Source organism: Pseudopipra pipra, chromosome 13, assembly GCF_036250125.1.
Source record: "Pseudopipra pipra isolate bDixPip1 chromosome 13, bDixPip1.hap1, whole genome shotgun sequence".
Lineage (NCBI taxonomy): Eukaryota > Metazoa > Chordata > Aves > Passeriformes > Pipridae > Pseudopipra > Pseudopipra pipra.
This window is the reverse complement of record NC_087561.1, coordinates 16607179-16626105: the sequence shown is the minus strand read 5'-3', so window position 1 is coordinate 16626105 and position 18927 is coordinate 16607179. Positions and strand designations below refer to the sequence as shown.

The 18927-nt window shown below is 39.7% G+C and overlaps 1 protein-coding gene across 3 annotated transcripts in view; it reads right to left on the bottom strand.

Annotated features, from left to right (window-relative positions):
- Positions 1–624: 624 nt before the first annotated feature.
- The window catches only part of RPS6KA6 (ribosomal protein S6 kinase A6), a 36412-nt gene continuing 18109 nt past the window's right edge, over positions 625–18927 (bottom strand). For 2 of the 3 annotated variants that reach the window (XM_064670143.1, XM_064670145.1), the window contains exons 7-22: positions 18569–18675; positions 18259–18296; positions 17161–17303; positions 16304–16374; positions 14964–15052; positions 14505–14569; positions 12838–12940; positions 11676–11800; positions 11254–11379; positions 10708–10797; positions 9935–10093; positions 9340–9501; positions 8866–8942; positions 8059–8176; positions 6552–6692; positions 625–5655 (exon numbers count right to left, since the gene is read on the bottom strand). In XM_064670143.1, coding sequence (XP_064526213.1) covers positions 5530–5655; positions 6552–6692; positions 8059–8176; positions 8866–8942; positions 9340–9501; positions 9935–10093; positions 10708–10797; positions 11254–11379; positions 11676–11800; positions 12838–12940; positions 14505–14569; positions 14964–15052; positions 16304–16374; positions 17161–17303; positions 18259–18296; positions 18569–18675 — 1740 coding nt within the window. In that variant the 3' untranslated portion in view covers positions 625–5529. The remainder of the gene's footprint in view (positions 5656–6551; positions 6693–8058; positions 8177–8865; positions 8943–9339; positions 9502–9934; positions 10094–10707; positions 10798–11253; positions 11380–11675; positions 11801–12837; positions 12941–14504; positions 14570–14963; positions 15053–16303; positions 16375–17160; positions 17304–18258; positions 18297–18568; positions 18676–18927) is intronic. The other variant, XM_064670144.1, reaches the window with a different exon arrangement.

Here is an 18927-nt window from a genome sequence, read left to right as displayed (position 1 = left end):
ATTTACCATCATAACCCTGCCCAGGTGTCTATGCAGGGCAGTTATTAATGTGATTCCTGGCACTTGTAATCCAAGTTTCTATTTTCAAAGGACCAGATCTTTGCAGGAAAATTATTTCCTCTTAATGCATTAACTCAAATTTAATAGATACCTGAAAAACACACAGAAGGTAGATCATCCCACCCTAACACATCAATCCTACCAGTGAATGCCTGTTTTATTACAAGTGTGGCATGAAACACTTGTCTGAGGATAAATTCATAAATAGCTCTTGATGTATGTGAGATTTTTGGCAAGGTTTACCAAGTAATACAGTTTATATTTAATTTAGGAATGCTTGCTCATCCATTAAAAGGAAAAAAAAAAGAGTTGGTGAACTTCCAAATCATAAGTGATGGATTTCTGTCAATTATAAAACGTTATGAATTTGCAACTTTTCTATTCTAGTGCTCAAGGAACTGCCAGCTATTTAAAACTGTACCTTTAGGATTATTCACAAAGTTTAACAAAAATAAATACCATTTTGAGGTTGTTTTGGCATGTTGTAATTTGGCAACAGCGCCAAGAAAACCACCACAGCACACCCTGCACTGCCAGACTCAGCCTTGCAAGAAGAGGAGAACGTAGTACAATGCAAACTTTAATGTCAATATATACAGAGCTTTAAAGAAAACATTTCTTTTAAAATTAAATGAAATAAATACAGTATGATACAAAATCCACAATATGCTTTAAGAGAGAGAGAGAAAATGACAGTTACAATATCTGAGAACGGGGACCTTTTGGATAGTTCCACCTTTGAAGTACCTCAGAGAGCATGGAATTCATTGCACCGCTCGCAGTTAATGCCCTTTCTGGAGATTTGTCACTGCTCCCGTGCCAGAGGAGCTTCAGCTCTGCCCAGGGGATCAGGGCAAGATGCCACAGTGCCTGGGACATGGGGACAGTGCAACTCATGGACAACACTGCTCCAAAGCCCAAGGCAAAACACCCAAACCTGAACCCCTGGTCCTGCAAAGGAGACTCACCCCCAGCATCTCCAGCTGTCACAGAAAACCCCCCAAAGAGGATTCAGTGTTATTCAAACTCACTATTGGTAATGAGCTGTTGCCCAAATATCGAGATATAATCAATCCAATGTCTTCTAAAGCTTTCAGAGAAAGTTTGCTTTCATTACACAGGAAAAAGCTCGAGAAAAACCAGCTGCTGATGATTTTATGGGGGCTTCTAATTGTATGAATTATTATAATGCTCAAGTCAGCTTTAGCTACACACTCAGGGTGGGGTTTTGCCAGATTTGTATTTTCTTCTATTCCCAAAGGAACAACATAAATTGGGGGAGCAAACATTTAAGAACTACACTGAAGCAGAGACAACCAGTATTCAGAATGTGCTGAAGCAGAGGATGTTAATGCAGAAGGATGGTACAGTGTGAATGTGGAGGGTGTTACCAACAGGTACCAGCACACAAGGAGAACTGTATGTTTTTTAACCTTACAAATTATATAAGGGCTCTATTATCATCACAGCTTCAGGAGCCTTCTGAAAACTTGTGAGAAAGAAAAATTTGCTCCTCTCTTCCCCTCCCACAAATATTTGCAAACTTTTAATTCTGGACAGGACTGAAAAAGCTTAAGTGCTACAGAAGTCCATAAACCCCCACGTCTGCACTGATGTTTTAGCCTAATTTCACTGATACAAATCAGGAAAATTATTATAGCCTTGTGTAATTCCTTTAACTCAGTCCTACAGACCAGTCTGTAACCATTGCAAGGAACTTCCAACTGCTGAAGTTTGCTTGAGGTTATTTTAACCACTGGACAAATGAAGATCAGCTCTGAAAAATGAACTGAAACAGGGAAGACAGAATTCAAGCTCGACATGACTGACTTGGGTGAGGTTTTGGATTCCCTCTCTGGACACAGGGACATTTAAACCACACTACAGTGAACAGTACACTTGGAGCACCTGCACCTCAGCTCTTGGTGTGGTCAAGAATTCACTGGTTTTAAGGAACACAGGAAGAAGAGCCAAACCCACACAACACAGACTACAGCAGCCACAGAACAGTGGCCTGACTGAACCCACCCAGGCAAAGCTCTCAGTGTGGGCACTCTGTGTCACCCACCACTGGCTCACACCGATGCCACTGCAGAGTTTGGATATGTAACAGGAATACAACAGAGTCCCTCACTTTTTATCAGAAGCATAACTGAAGATGGAAATGGTGATATCTGAGGGGTGAAAGAACAGCAGAGCATGTCCTGAGCCTGCTCCAGCTGATGTCTGTGGGATCTGCTCTCTGTGCACCAGAGACCTGGAGCTTATTGATAATGATCACCAAACATCAGAGCAGGAGCTTTGCTGGCAGTAACAGAAACCACTGCCAAAATATTGTATCATTTAAGTTTTAGTCCTGTGGGAACTCCTCTGGCCTGAATGCCTATTTCTGTGTAATTACTTTGTAAAAATCTGACTTACTTTTTCCCCAAACTCAGTAAAGTGATTTGTAAACTTCAGCTGTGCCCAGATGATACAAGAGTGAAACCCTTTGCACTGACCTTTCACTCCAGGAAGAGCACGTTCCAGTTACCTGTTCTTCCCTTTCAAACATTTAACTGACAGCCCATGAGCAGCCCATGCTACTTTTATACCACAAAACCTAGGCTGGGAAAAGAAGGGATGAGAAATATGGAAGAAATTCCACAAGGAGCATCTCAAGGATGATCATTACATACAGAAAGAGTAAACTGCACGTGAACTCTTCTGTATTCCTGCACATCCAAAACGTTTCAGAGATTGATATGCTGAAATAGTCATAGCAAGGGAACTTTGCCCCTCAAATTAAGGATTACAATTGGCATACCAGGGTACACTGGCCTGTCAGATATAACATATCCATATGTTTTCTTTGTGATAAGACAACTTTGTCATGTTGCAGTCATTGAAACTTTGCTTTTACCCCAGGAGAACCATTTTTCCTAAAGGCCAGGAGTGATATGAAACCAGCAGGGATAACTTTAGAGATGTTTTACTCTGCTAAGAATCAGAACATCCACCCTGTTTGTGTTCTCTGCCTTGTCTGTGTACTTCTCCTCTCATCACCTTTGTGCTGCACATCAAGAACAACTTCAGTACCTTCAGCTGCTTCCAACTGCTCTTGTGCAAAATGCTTTTAAGGTGCTTATAATGTGGTGCTTCTACAAGCTAAAAGAAAATACCAATAGAAACACTGTTAAATGATTCATGGGTAAAGCCATTAAAGACCAGCTGCTGCCTTACAGGAAAGCTGAAGACAATGCAAGTTTGACATTTCCATTGTGTTCCAGGCCTTGCATTTACCTCTCATCCCCACCACAGCTTTTACTGCTACATTTCAACCCACATCACAGCTTGACCTTGGCTCAGGGAGCTTCATTTCCACCACTTTGCTTTTTTTTTCTTGAGTGAATTCAAATTCTTCTGTGAATTAACATCAGAATTATCCTGACAGAGTGTGGACAAGAGGTTTACAGGCATTCTTGCTGGCAAAGGTCTCCAGAGTAAGGAAAAGGAAGATGAACCAGCTGCAAAAGGGGCAGATTTTGTCCTAAACAAGAAGCTTTTCCAGGAAGCAGTTGTGTTCTTTGAGAAGCTTTCAAGCATTTCAAACAGGCACCTCTCAAGCATTTCAAACAGGCACCTCTAAACTAGGCACATACGGCCCCTAAAGCTTCCAACACCTATCAACATTCCAGAAATTCCACATGGGGTATGTTCTGCATGATACAAAGAGCACACCTATGTTTGCTATACTCAGGAAGTCTCAAATCTAGATATATTCAGACCTAACTATTTGGCCAGGTAATTCCCATCTTCCCCCACCACAACAGAAGCAAGCAGCTTATCTAACAGAACTTCCAACACCCCCAAGTACTTCACAGGTACAGACAAAACCCAGCCAACACCCTCCTGTAAGATCTGAGTTACTACCACCACTCCTGGTGGTTGAGCCAGAATTCTCTTGGAAAGTTTTTTTCCCTGCCTCAAAATGCCAAGTTCTGCCATCACTGGCATCCTGTAATTTGAAATTCAATGATGGCAAATCAGATTTGATTTTTGGTCACTTGGATTTTCTACCTCTTCACAGTCTAATGACATAAATTTACTTAATATTTAAAATGTGTGTCATCCTGCTATGAAACTACAACTCCTCAGAGTCTACAACTTTGGAAAACACTTTTATCTCTGCATGCATTAGTTCCCAGTCTACCAGCAGTTAGCAAAGGTTTTGAGGCAGAAAACTCCAAGATAATTCTGGCCCTGCAATTAATTTCCTCTTCATCACAGCATTTAGGAACAGCTCAAGTCCTAACACCAGACAGAGAGGGCAAGGGAGTGCTGGCAATAGGAATTTGTCCATAACTGTGACATTCCTTGGTCAGAATTCCCTTATCTGGGCACACTGCAAGGCTTATTTATTTCCCCAAGCTACCCCTACAGTTAGGCAAAGAGAATTTTGCATTTCTGTTCTGTAATATTTGTACATGCAGCGAGAGGTTCAGAGAGAAGCAACAACATTCTATTAAAAAAAAAATAAATCAAATAAATAAAAGTCCACGTGCCAAGTTGGTTATAATAAAGTGTCAGTTTGTGTCATATGCCAAACAAACCTCATATTCAATGGAAAGACTGCTGAGGGAAATAACACAGTAGTTTTACTAATGGATGGCAAACAGAAATAACAAAGGATTGAGCTGCATGATGTTGTCTCAAATGTTTTGAGATCTTACTTTTGACAGTTTATGCATATTTTAACTTTTTCCAGCTCAGTGCAGGACACAATTTGTGGTAAAAACTAGAAATGTTCATTTTCCTCTAAGAGGCCACAACCAGCACTTCTTTTGGGTCACAAGTGATCAAATTAAGTTGATGGGTCAAGTGCAGAATCTTCCACATCCCTTTGTTTGTATTTTCACATGAATTTCTCAGTTACTGGCACCATGCAAACACAGACCTCCCCAATCAACACTAATGAACTGAACACTGGCACAAGACATGAGTCAACTCTGCATCATAGTCAAGGACAAGTGAAATGAATCAAGTTGAATGAAATAAGTGCCCAATTACAAAATTAATTTGTCCTTCACAACGGGGTCTAAAGGTGTGAAGAAAAGAAAACTCCCACTGACACTTTATGTACAACTTGGTCATTGGCAACGGTCCCCTAAACCACTTTTTTTTTTTTTAACTGAACCCAGCAAAACTATACAGAATGTGAAAGAATATTTGCAACAGATCTCAAAGGACAGTGTAGAGAAGTTCATTATGGTGTACCTGATGTTTAAATTAATTTAACAGATACAGCCTGTAAAACAAACACAGTATGAACCTGTGGATTTTTTTTTTTTCTTTTTAAAAAAAGGACTTTTACAGAATTCAAGTAGTGTAGCAGGAAACCATAGATGCCTTTTGATCACAGGTCAGGCAAAACAGAGCCACTTGTTGAGTTTCCCCCTTGCTTCTGTGTGCTCAGGTGTCCCAGTGGATCTATAAGTCTGTGGATGTGAGCTTTTTCATGCTCCGTCGCTGAGCTAAACTGGAGGCTGCAACAGGCTCTAACACTGGCTGAAATGTCTTGTGATTCAGTGCAGAATATGTAGCAGCCATGGCTCCCTAGGGGGAAAAAAATATAAAATAATAATACATACATATATATAAATATTTTTATCAGAAAATAAAGCAATTCAAAATTCAGTTCTCGGTTAACTCGATTAAACCCAAATTACTTATGGCAGGTCATGGGCATCTCTGAAGTTTGCTTGGAAAAATACATTTACTGCTGAATCCTTCCAATTTCTAAGCATGGGTGACATCTGACATGTCCTTTTCTTTCCTGTGTGTTCCTTTTGTATACCTTAGATGTAGGAGTCACCTTTTAATGCAGGGCAGAATTAGTACCCTCCAAGCAAGATCAGCACCAAGTTACCAAATACAGCAGGTTCAGTGGCTATTCAGATCCTGACTCAGGAGACAACTCAATATTAACTACCTTAATCTTTGAAAACACCCAGAAAAACCTCTTCCTTTGAACATAAGCTAAAAAGAAATTATTTATCAATAATTTTGAGAGGGACTTTATACAAGGGTGTGCAGTCATGGAACAAGGGGGAATGGCTTCCCACTGCCAGAGGGGAGGCTTAGATGGGATACTGGGAAGGAATCCTTCCCTGTGAGGGCAGTGAGGCCCTGGCACAGGTTGCCCAGAGAAGCTGTGGCTGCCCCTGGATCCCTGGAAGTGTCCAAGGCCAGGCTGGATGGGACCTGGAGCAACCTGGGACAGTGGGAGGTGTCCCTGCCCATGGCAGGGGGTGGGACTGGATGAACCTTAAGGGCCCTTCCAACCTAAAGCATTCTATGAATTTCTCCTGTAGTTAAATCTGCAGGTTCTAGGGAAAACAAAAGAAAGTGAATTCCTGTTCTAAAGAACAGAAGAGAGTTCTGGCTGTAGCTCTGAACCAACCCAACCCACTGCACACCCACCACCCTGAGCACAATGCAGGGTGTTTTACCTTTACTAGATGAGGGGCATCTTGCCTGTTGAGCTGATAATGTGGCAGCTGGTCCCTGCAGGCAATCCAGGAATGCTTCAGCACCTGCTCTGCCGTGTACCTCTGGTGGGGATCCACGTGCAGCATGTGGGAGAGCAAGTCCTGCAGGAAAATCAAACACATTGTTCACTTCAAATCATCTTTAAAGCAGTGCTGATGGCAGCAACAAGCAGAGTACCCACTGTGGCAGAGGGATTAACACAATGCACACACACACACACTCAGATCAGGAGACAAATTGGATCTTTCTGTGCCTTGACACTGCAGAAGGCTCAAAACAATGTGTTGTACTATTGCAGCAGTTCAACAGAGCAAGCCTTTATTGCAAAGGAACTTACTGTGGTGCCTTTCATGTTTATTACTAACAGAATCTTTAAAAGACTAGAAATCCTATTAAAATTTAGCAGACAGAACTTATGAAGGAAAGCTGTTATTTGCAAACATCTCTCATTGTTCATTCTACATGTGTGGGGTCTGACTACACATTACAGTTGAATTAATTGATAGTGAAACACCAGCAATGAACTTTTCCTTCAAGGAACCACATAAAGAATAAATCCAACAGCAATGGACACTTGGTTTTGCCTGTTAGAAGCATCAGCAATAAGCTGCTAATTACAATGTTGGTCAAAAGCAGAGCTGGCTGGGAAGGGCACAGAACAGAGACAGGAATAGTTTGAATTAAAAACAAAATATGGACAAGCTGACAGAATGTTCCCTTTGTTGGAGGTACAAAATGTTAAGCATTCTTAAATAGACAGAAATGAGTTTCTTGTGCTAAGACAGCAGCATTCTGAATCACTCCTACTGAACTGAACAAATAGTGCAGTTCCAAAGGATCAGGAAAAGATATTTTAATATTAGTAATTATTATTAATATTAATGCCAATCTTTAGAAAAGGTAACACTGGTGATTAAGATACCTACACACCAGGTCAACACCAACCCCAGGGAATTGAGCAAGAGATGGAGTATTTTTAAATAAAAAGGGACAGCTGCATAATGAAGATTTTTGGCAAGATATGCAGATCTAATTGGTTGTTAAAGTACTAACAAAGACAAGACACTTGATGACTTCAACAAAGAAATGGCACTATAAAAAATTCAACTTCATGGCAGACTGAGTAGTTACTAGAACTGACAGATAACTGTAAAAATCATCCTTCCACTGAAGGAACCCCACAAACACCTGATTTGGATTCGATTATAGCAGCCAAGCACTGGGAAAGACTGCCCAGGCAAACTGCTCAGTGCCCAACCCTTATAAAGCCAGACTGAATAAAGCCCTGAGCCTGGTGAGACCTCCCAGCTGGCCCTGCCTCGAGCAGGAGGCTGCACCACAGGTCCTCCTCTGCCACAAAATTTACAGGTAATAATAACAAACTGCCCTGACAGATCTGTCCAGTTATAAAGTTGAGGAACATTCATTTGAATTCTACAAAATTATAAAAACAGAACACATTTCCACCTTTGCTGCATCTGAAACAGTGTCCCAGTTGCCTCCACTTAGGGAGAATTTTCCACTGCCTATCCGTACCAGGATCTCCTCAGGAGTATCATTGGGACCATTGGCAAAGGGAGTGTAGCTGTTGAGAGACAAAAAACAAAACACCTTGTTAAGGTAAAAAGCTGCAAGGAATTGGGAAAAATCTCATGAATCAGTCAATATTCCACTGCCAAGAGAAATCCATCACAGAATATATAGATACTATTAAATACTATTAATACTTCTCATATTACATCAGAAGTACCAATTTATGAAGAGAATAATTCCCAATTATTTAGCCATAAGACAAGAAAGCCTGCTAGTTTTCTGCTGGAGCAAAACTCATAAAACCTTTTCTCATTTGGCCACTAGATGCTTCCTAGAGCTGCATCAGTCTGGATGAGTTAGAAAACTCCAGAGATTTTAAAACCCAGTGTGTTCTACAACAGGGCCAGGAGATACAAGAAGGTGACTCCAAGGGTGTAGGGTGGGGAGGACAAGAGGCTGGAGGGTAAAAAGAAAACCACCAGGTACTTTCACAGGCTAAATTCTCTGAGGAAACTGGGGAAAGTCCTTGGCATCCCCCAGTCATGTCCTATGGAAAAGAGAAGCCTTAAACCTCCTTGTAAGATGAGGCTGGTTTATGTGTTTGCTTATCTACTTACAGCTCCCTGTTCTACCTGAGTGTGTCATTCCATGAGGTAATACCTCTCCATTGGAAGGGAAGCAGGGATTCATGCAGCATGCTGGAATTTTAGGTAAACAAAACAGCTCAGAAATCTTTCTCACCCTGCCAACATGGTGTAAAGAAGAACACCCAAGCTCCATATGTCACAAGCAGCATCATATCCCTGTCTCATGAGCACCTGTGAAACAAAGAGTGTTAAAGACTTTTCATGGATCACAAACCACCCCAAACCAACACCACTACCCAGCCCAAAGAAAGGGTAAGTCAATCCCTGGATCATGTCACAGGTCTGACTATTGATTTTTCAATATTGTAGTAAATACCAAGAATATTTCTTGTTCCCAGAACATCATCTCCTAAGATTTTCAACAGGCTTACATCTTATTTTTGAGGGTGGACTCTGCTATTTTAAAGCAGGTTTATAATAAAACACATGCACCAGTGTTTGTAAAGGATGTGTGACTATATTTAAGGAAAACTAGCAGAATTTTTCTTTTTTTCAAGCATTGCTAAAAAGTTTAAGTATCTGATGCATCAAAAACAGCATAAAGAAAACACAGAGCAGCTTAAAATACCTCTGGTGCCACAAAGTTTGCAGTGTAGCATGGGGTTAGGAGGAGTCCATTTTCTCCTCGAAGCTGTTTTGCAAATCCAAAATCACAAATCCTGATGGAATCAGCATTATTGGAGTCATCTGTATATAAAATATTACTGGGTTTGAGGTCTCGATGCACCACCTTTAAACCAAGAAATTTGAAAAGGCACCATTTAGAAGGAGCATGTACATTTGTTTGTATGTTAGTTGCAATTTATAAAAACTGTTCTCTGGATGAATATAATTATTAACAGTTCTAAGTAATTATATTAATTTATAGTAATGGAAAATTCTAGTTCAAGTAAGGTAATAAAAAGCTCATAATGTAACTGGAACTGACACCACCATTTGCCAACAAGCACAAGAGAACAAACATCTGCTGTTTCATAAACTGTAGAGTCAAAAGGCTTTGCCAGAATAACAGGACGAGTTGTTGATATTATTCACCTTTGTAATAAAATACAAAACCTTTCTCCCTTCTGCCATAAAAACGAGCCAAGCAAGAAGGCACACAGCACAAGGGATTTGTAACTCTAAGAGGTGTGGGAGAGGCTGTGCCTGGCAGGAACCCTCACCCCCTGGCAGTGCAGGTAGTCCACAGTCTTGGCGATGGTGAACAGCACAGCGCTGGCCTCGCGCTCCGAGAAGAACTTCTGCCTCAGGATCCGGTCCAGCAGCTCCCCCCCCTTCATCAGCTCAGTCACCAGGTAGATGAACCTGCCGTCATCATACACCTGAGGAGACGTTTAACAAGTGTGTTCGTGTAAATGTATCTATTAAAAGCAAATCTCTCCCATTACACATCCCGATAAACTGGAGTTTCCCACTGGACTGTTCCCCGGCTCCCACATGAACGTGGAGCACAAACAGCAGGCCCTGGCACAGCACGGAGTGTGAGGCAGCTCATGTGTCAATCAGGAGTTGATTCACGACTCTGAAATTGTGTTTTTCAGTCCCAGAACTTGTGTTCCAAGAGGAAAGCAGCCCTACCACTCCCTAGTGCTCTTCCCTTCCACAGGTAATTTTTAGCTGCTGGCAGTTGGCATACACAGGACAACATGAACAGCCTTCTCAGATCACCAACATATTAGTAGTCATTTAATATAAAAAACATGGCATTTCTAACCTTTACAGCATTTCTCACTTCAGCTTCATTAAACAGCCTTTAGAAAAAAATTACTCTCAGGACAACACTGTATTTTGAAATACTCCCTTTACTGTTAGGTACTGCTCTCACAATACATTTTACTGTGTAAAAAAAATTTAAAGAATCCCAATAAACTCCCTGCATCTGTACTTGTTTTTTGACTACTGTGTAGTAAGAGGTAGCAGAGAAAGAGGTACATACATCCTTTAGAGTGATAATATTTGGATGCTGTCCATAACGCATGAGAATCTCGATTTCTTCTGAGGGATCCCTCTTGCTTTTATCAATTATCTGCCAAATATAACAGGAAAAACAACTTGGATAAACAAAGTCTGCTTAATAAAGACATTTTTTTTCTATTTACATCCTTGCTTCAACAACAGAACAAAAAAATTCCAGAGTTAATTACTTCTTATTAATCATGATTAATTCATGTTCCAGCTTCACATCCCACAGTTTATTCATTTCTTGCTCTATCCTTGTTAAGATTCTATCATTAATGCAGCCCATCCTGCTCCAGTGGGCAAGGAAATGCAATGGACTGTCTGAAGCATCACTAATTCCCTCTGCAGCCCAGTTCCACCCTTGTGAATCTCACTTTATTTCTGGCATTCTCATAATTGCACAGTATTTTCAGGCTTCAGACTTATAAAAACAGCTACAGTGATTGGAAAATTCATAAATTTAAATTTATAAATCTGCTACACAATAATTTCTGAACTGTAACAATGAAATTTATTCCAATACCTTCACAGCAAACTCCATGTTTGTGGCTATGTGTATACACCTCTTGCAAACAGAGTAGGAACCAACACCAATATCTTCCTTCAGTTCATAGACATCAGTGAACTGGGCACTGTTTCCATGAAGCTGCTTCAAAAAAAAAACCAAATTCAAATTGTTATCTAAACCAACAAGATGCTCTTTACCATGACAGTTTCCAACAGCAGAAGTTTCTCCTGCTTGCCCATGATTTCTCTTTTGAATTCTGCCTCCAGAAAACCTGCAGTTGACTTTTAAGAATTCAAAAATATCCCAGGGAAGTATTTTAATAAGGCACATTTTATAATGGTCTCCCCTTCCCAAAAAAAAAAAGAACAGGCTGTAAATACTAAATATTGGTCAGTCTCTGACATGTCAAAAAAGCTTCCCAAAAACCCAAGTGTTACCTGTACTATGGGCAGGATGTTGGTGAGAGGGGATATTTTATGGTCTTCTACAGTAGTAGTTGCAACAAAACTAAATCCTTTGAAGAGCTGATGGGCATTTGCACTCGGGGGGACTCCTGGAGAATCTGGTGGCAGACACATGTGATTAGTGTGGGTAAATCCCAGCAAAATAAGGCTATTTTTATACATTTAAGAGTTATCCTACAAGAAACATTCTGAGGGAAGGAAGGGAAGCAAACAAGAGTAACACCAGATAAGACTTCTAGTTTTTTATCTGTCTGCTCTTACTTCTGTAACAAACACAAAGCAAGTGTTCCTGGGTCTTGTCTGAACTGGAAAACACTCCAGGAATTAGTTTATGAACATATGTTTTTAGGGAGAAATTTACTGCAACACAACTTTACTTATGAAAAAGAAATAAAGATCGTGGTCTTGTGTTCAACAACTTCATAACACAGAAGAGCAACCAGATTGTGCTGCTTCAGTGGTGCATGTGCTGCTGGCAAGGCACAAGTGAGGCAGTGCAAGAATATTTAATTAGTGATATTACTGAATAATTAGAACCCAGTTTTCCCCCAGATTATATTATGTGCACCTCTAAATTCACTGTGAAGCCTCACGGTGAGCACAGTTTGATAATATTGTGTGGCCTGTTAAAACCACAGACCTTCTCCAAACAACAGCAAGTGGCTTTAAAAGCTGGATGCAGCAGGAAAGGAAGTAAAAAAATCACAAAAGAAAACCTGAAGTGAAACTTGGAGCAGACTAAGCAACAGTAATTATAATCATTACTTAAAGCAAGTCCTTCTTAGTGAAGTACTGACCCTAAAAATAATCACTGCTGCTATCAAATTTGGTTTACTTTTAGTATTAATTCCCCCCAAACAGTGTGTGTCTGACTTTAAATCATAACTAGAAACCACAATTCAGCTGTTAACATTCCATTTATTTGATTTTTTTTTCCTGTATAAATCAAAGTTTAGCAGAATATTTCAAAGACCAGGAACCCTGTGAGAAGAAAACACTCCTTCAAAGCACTGGAACCCTGTTGCATCCTCTCCTTTTAACTCTGTCACTGGCTTTTTTGTTTGTTGTTTTAATGTGAATTTGACCCTCTTGTCCCACAAACCTCACCAATTTACAGTCATGCACAATTAATTACCTTTTGGTGTTTTTGCTGTGAATTCTGGATCAAAACAAAAGGTGTCTTCTGGCTTTCCAGAAGCAGGTTTAAATGGAGGCTGGATTTCTCTTCTGAACAGTTTCTGAGAAGAAGGGAAAATTCAGTTAATCAAGAGTCACTGAGCCTTCCATGAGTGCTGTGATTTTGCCAAGGTAAAGGCACGTCCTCCTGGGCTGGAACTGCCCATTCTCAAAGCTCTAGTCCAGGTTTTCCCTAATCCACCAAACTAAATCAGGGAAAGCAGAACAATGGCTCTGCTTTTTTCCCCCCTCCTTTACTCAACATGCTTTAGAGAAATGCAGTGCCCAAGTGATCTCAAAGCTGCAATAAGTCCCATTTACTGTTAAGGAAGAGAAAATTTCATGTTAAATGATGTCAAAGCCCCATGCAAAGGTCAGGAAGTTCTGAGAGCATTTTCTTGCTATTTCTCTTCTCCTTTCAGATCTATTTTTTGCAGGTTGTTGTTTGTTTTTTTTTCATTTAATCTTCCTGCACATGAATGCAGAATGTAACTCAATTTAAAAAAGAAAAAGAGAACCAAACATCACAAAAGTCACCAAGGAAGAGGGACCTAAATTCATCCCAAAGAGATAATGAAATAAATGAAATAAAATACAGAAGTGGTCATCAACACCACCAGAATGAAATAAATACAAAGGACTTTCGACTTTAAAAAAAAGTTATGAAGAAAAAGAAAGCTAGAACTGCAGATCTTTCAAACTTCATTGCTGGTATTTATTTCAACATCAGTCTCTTAAGATAAAAGTAAGTAGATATTTAAGCCAAAACAAGAGAACAATTTATAAAGTGTATTCAGAGAAACCAGTGAAGTTTTGCTGTTACTGAGAATTCTTGTTGGTGGATTCTGCATAAACACAGCTCTTCAGAAATAAAACCACCTTTTCAGAAATAAATGCAAGAGAAAAAGAAAAGGATAAGAAAAAGAAATAGGTGAGCACAGCATTGGCCTGATAGTCCTGCCAGCACTGCAACATCTTATTTATTCCATCTACCCTTCTGCAGGAATTACAGCAAAGGAGGGTTTTCAGAGGGGATTTATTTGATATGGAGCATCTTGCTTTTGAGAATGTTTCTGGGAAACACATCTCAAAAGATGGGAGAACCAAAGAGGAAAATCATAAGGTGTTTGTTAAAAATTTAAGCAAGAGTTGTGATCTCGTGCAGACTTTGGGTCACCTCAGAGCACCAGAGTCAATATTCCAGCTGGGAATGGGATCTGACTGATAAAACAGGGATGTGCTGTGGCAACTGGAGAGAAATCCAAGAGAATACACAGGGAGTTGTGCCCTACAGGGAAGCACCAGACAGACACTGCAGAGGAAGATTCCTGCCCAGAGGGAACACCAGCATCCTCTCCCAGTTACAAATGTTCCAACAGACAACTTCAGCTTTAGAAAGCTGCAACTCTTAATTATTTAAAAATTAAATGCCCAATTCATAATTAATAGTCTCTGTACCGTAAATACACCAGCTCCAGATGCCAAGGAAGATGAGAGCAGCAGCCAGGATGTGACAGTCAGCACTGCTGCACTTTGTTGGGCCCTATTCACATGCAAATACTGACAATGCTACAACACACAGGAAAATTAACAACGGCTTCAGCATTCAGATCATTTTGTACTTACATTCCAGTCAACAGTAGAAAAAAAAGGATGTCTCTTGATTTCTTCCACTCCATCTGAACCAGCTCCTGAACAGAGAAAATACTTTATTTAACACACTTTTGGGTAAATCTTTGAAGATTGCACTAAAAATCGGTTCATTTCTAAAAAATCCGCCCAGATGTGGTTATCTGAATGAATTGTAAATACAGAAATATCCCAAGGATGGCATTTAGTAAAGTACACCTCATCAGGGAGGCACAATACAAGAACCTCACAAACACAGAGTAAATATTCTTTGCTCTGACACTGCCAAAGCTCACCAAGAGTCACTGATCCAAGCTCTGATCATTCATTACCAAACCCAGAAGTCACGATCCAAGCTAAGAAATGGGATCTAAACCCAAATACTACTGATCACCCAGAGCCTGAAATGAAAGTAGTTGGGTTGAGTTAGTTAAAGATCCAAATAAATGAACCAACCTAATCTATTTGATGGGTTCCTTTTAAACAACATCCTCAGAAGACTCTGTGCTTCGGGGCTGAGGAACTGAGGCATCCCAAGCTTTGCTCTAAAAAGAACCAGAGAACAAGTAAGAGGAAGAAATATATTTTACTAAAACCTGTCTACACAGATTTTAACTGAACAGTTTGATGATCTACTCTTAAGTCTTGTAGAGTGCATGTATTTAACTCATCAACTTTTAAGTTTCACATTACATGTGTGGTTTAAAAGAAACAATAAAGAAAGAACATATCAGACCAAAACCACTGAGCCCCCCAAGTAAGCTTTATGCTAAAGCAGAGTAAAAGAATTATTTCAGGAATACCTAAATATTTTCAAAGATACTTTCATAACACCAGAATCAACACCAGAAGAGTGTCACCAATCCCAGTTACTTGCCCTGAAGTGAGTGCTGTTATTCCTCTTAAAGCAAAGGGCCTCAAGTAGCTCATTGAGTCATCATATAAAAGCTCCCTGACTTTACCATTTATTTTATTTCATGAAAACTATTATGCTAAGGCAAGAAATTCCTCTGCAGAACTGCAGCACCACTTGGGAGCTGCAAGTGGGGCAGCTCGTGCTCTAATCCCTCCCTTCACACATGCAACATATAAACCCACACTCAGGGCAAGCTCCAACTGAGGGAATGAAGCTTCTCCCTCCTGCCCTTCCCCATCACCCCCTCAAAGGCCCAAGGCTCTCATGTGCTCTGGGGGAAACTCTCTGTGAGCTGAGCACAAACACAGACAAGAACATATTTGCCCAACAGCTCCGCTCACTAAGCACCAGTTCACCCAGTCTGTCTGGCTCAACAGCCTCTGTTGTAACTGAGGCAATTTAAGATGAGAATTGAGAGCCTCTAAGTGCCTTCCATCCATCCACACACAAAGCAACACCTCATCACCTGCTGCTTACAAAACAAGGTGTGCTGTAACAGTGGCAAGGGAGTACAACAACAGGGGTGCAAATAATGCTGCTCTAACTCACCGTACCCTTCTTATCTTTATTACACACCTACAATGGAAACTAATTCATCCCTAAGATTTTAATTGCTGTAGATACTTAATGGTATTTATGATCTGGGATCTACACCTTATTGGGGGGCTTTGATTTTTTTTGTTCCTGTTTTAACTGTATGCTCTCAGAATCATAATATGGCTTGGGCTGGGAGAGACCTCAAAGACCATCTTGTTCCAACCCTGCCACGGGAAGGGACACCTTCCACTAGACCAGGTTGCCCAATGAGTTATAATAAGCTGTTAAAACATGTCTAAAATTACATCTTCTGACTTCCCAAAGAGTAAGGAGAGGTACTTACTTCAGTATCATATTCATGGTTTCGTTTCGATCTTTACCTTGGAACGGCAGGGTCCCAGTGAGCATCTCGAACTGGAAAGAACAAATGTTCAGCTCAATCAACACTTCTTCCCCCAGCTGCTGAAACAAAGTGTTAAGCACTGTACTCTTCCCTACATCATCTCTACATTAGGCTGAGCTTCGAAAAGATTATCAAAATGCCACAAATCTAAAATCCTCCCAGGCAGTTACACGATGGCAACAGTGGCAAGGTGACCTAATGGCGGTGGAGGAACATTTTACACCTATTTATAAGCCACTTGAAGGCAATAAAATCTCCTCCATAACCAAGTTTCAGACGTTGCCATGTTTTAAAAACTGCAAGAATAATAAATACTAGAACAGTACTTCACTTTTAATGCCAATCTGCACCTGTCAGCCTGATGCTCTGAGGCATCCCAGCAAGGGCAGAAGTGGGAGCAGTTACTTATTCCCATGCTCCACTCCAGCATTCCTTCCACAGGCTCACTCTTCAAAATGCCATTCAGACTCCTTCAAATCAAGGCTTCAAGTATGGGTTTTTTCCCTTAACTATCAAGTAACATGCAAAATAAATACACAAAGTGGCATCTCACTGTCTGGAAGGCACATATGAGCTTTATGGTGCCTCGTAAGGATTCCATACAGAGCTAAGCAGGTGAAAAGTCAATTTTATTCAAACAAGTTGCCATTACAGTGGCAATTCAGTTATTGAATTCACCCCCTTACCCAAGCATTGATAATTAAAACTGGACAAGCTTATTCTAAGTGCATTAAACCACATTCTCTCAGAGCAATGCAGTGTTTGCGACCTTAGGAAGGGAAGCAAAAGCACAGTACCATGAGGACCCCAAAGGACCACCAGTCAGCACTCTGGTTGTGCCCTCTCCTGTTTACCACTTCAGGTGCCATGTACTCTACAGTACCACAGAAGGAATAGGCCTTCTTCTCTTGATCTACTGATTCTTTGCTGAGTCCAAAGTCTACAACAACAGCATCACAAGAACACAGCCAGTAAAGAATTTCAGGGAAAAAACCAGCACATATCTAGAGATACCACAGACATTAGTTCACTGCATATCACCAAAACTGTTCTCTAAGTCATTAAATGGACAAGCAGCCACCAATATTATTACTGAAATAACTTGATATTTGAAATATTACACATTTAGAGCCTTAAGATAACCAAAAGTTCCCTTTTTCTGTGTCTACTGCCTCCTTTATTCACACAAAAAATTGGACAGAAATAAAAAGGAGTTTCAGAGGGAACACAGCCTGCATGGTCTGGTATTACTGAATGATGAATAAGTAAAATCTGACTAAAAATATTGTTGTTACATAAGCCAACATGGTTCTGCAACCTGACTCAAGTTCAGTAAAGAACAGTGTTGCACATCTGCTCCTTAATTCCCAGAATCCTTTTTTTCCTGCCAGTGAACACAGAAGTCCTTGATACTGGCTCAGCTTTCATGCTGAGGCTCTTAAATATCCCTTTTTTCATAGGGGAAATATTGCTAATCAATAATCCATTATCATTTCCAGTTGCAGAAGGAAGAGAGAACTTTAAGACTGAATTAAATTTAAACAGATCCATGCAGAATTTCATAAACATCACCATTATTCCATCAAATCTTTGAGAGTTTAAAAAATTTCCTTTTCTCTTGGAATCTACCAGCAATATTTTAGATCCAAAAATATAATGAAATCTACAGGACAAAAGCATCACCTTAGAAGTAATTTAAAGCTTTCAGAAATTCACAGCAATTTGGTTTCCAAATCATCTTTTGTTTACATCACTTCCTACAACAGATCTATCTTAATTTTCCTCATAGAACTCTTTTCCTGCATTTTTATATGTATTTCAAAGTGATAATCCAAAAACACACAAAAAAGCTTATGAAGAAAGATGTTCAGAAAGTTCTAATGAATGTTGCCTACCTGTTAACTTGATATGTCCTGCTTCATCAAGCAAAATGCTGAAAATTAAAATTCACATTCACCAAAACACATAAAGAGCAATGTTTACATAGAGTTATTTTAAATAGAAGTTAAAAAACCATTATATCCAACTTCTGTTATTACTTTAATAAGTGAATATTATTTAATTTAAATAATATATTTTTTATATTTTATATTTGTTCACATAGACTAGCAAAAAATGTATTTAATTTTTTGACATCACTACAGTGGAAAACGTTAAGCAACAAGCAAAATACACATAAGAGTGGTAAAATACATTTTACTTTACTTTTCTGGCTTCAGGTCCCTGTACACAATTCCCAAGCTGTGAAGGTGATCCAAAGCAAGGGCCAGTTCTGCGAGGTAGAATTTCACATCTTCCTCTGTAAACATAACCTAATAAGAACTGTATAGATTTACCTTCTGATCTTGTCTTCAGTTTTTAAAACTGCAATCTAAAAAAATACAGTCCTGTCTGCCTAAATTTCAAAATCAGTCTCCTAATTCATGAATTCACCCAAGAGAAATTATTTACTAATACAGGTTAATTATAAACTACACAAAGAACTACCTGTAATATTTAAATAATAACATCAGCAGTTACTGCAGAGCTTTAGTTAACTTTTAGGTAATAAATTTAATTGTTAT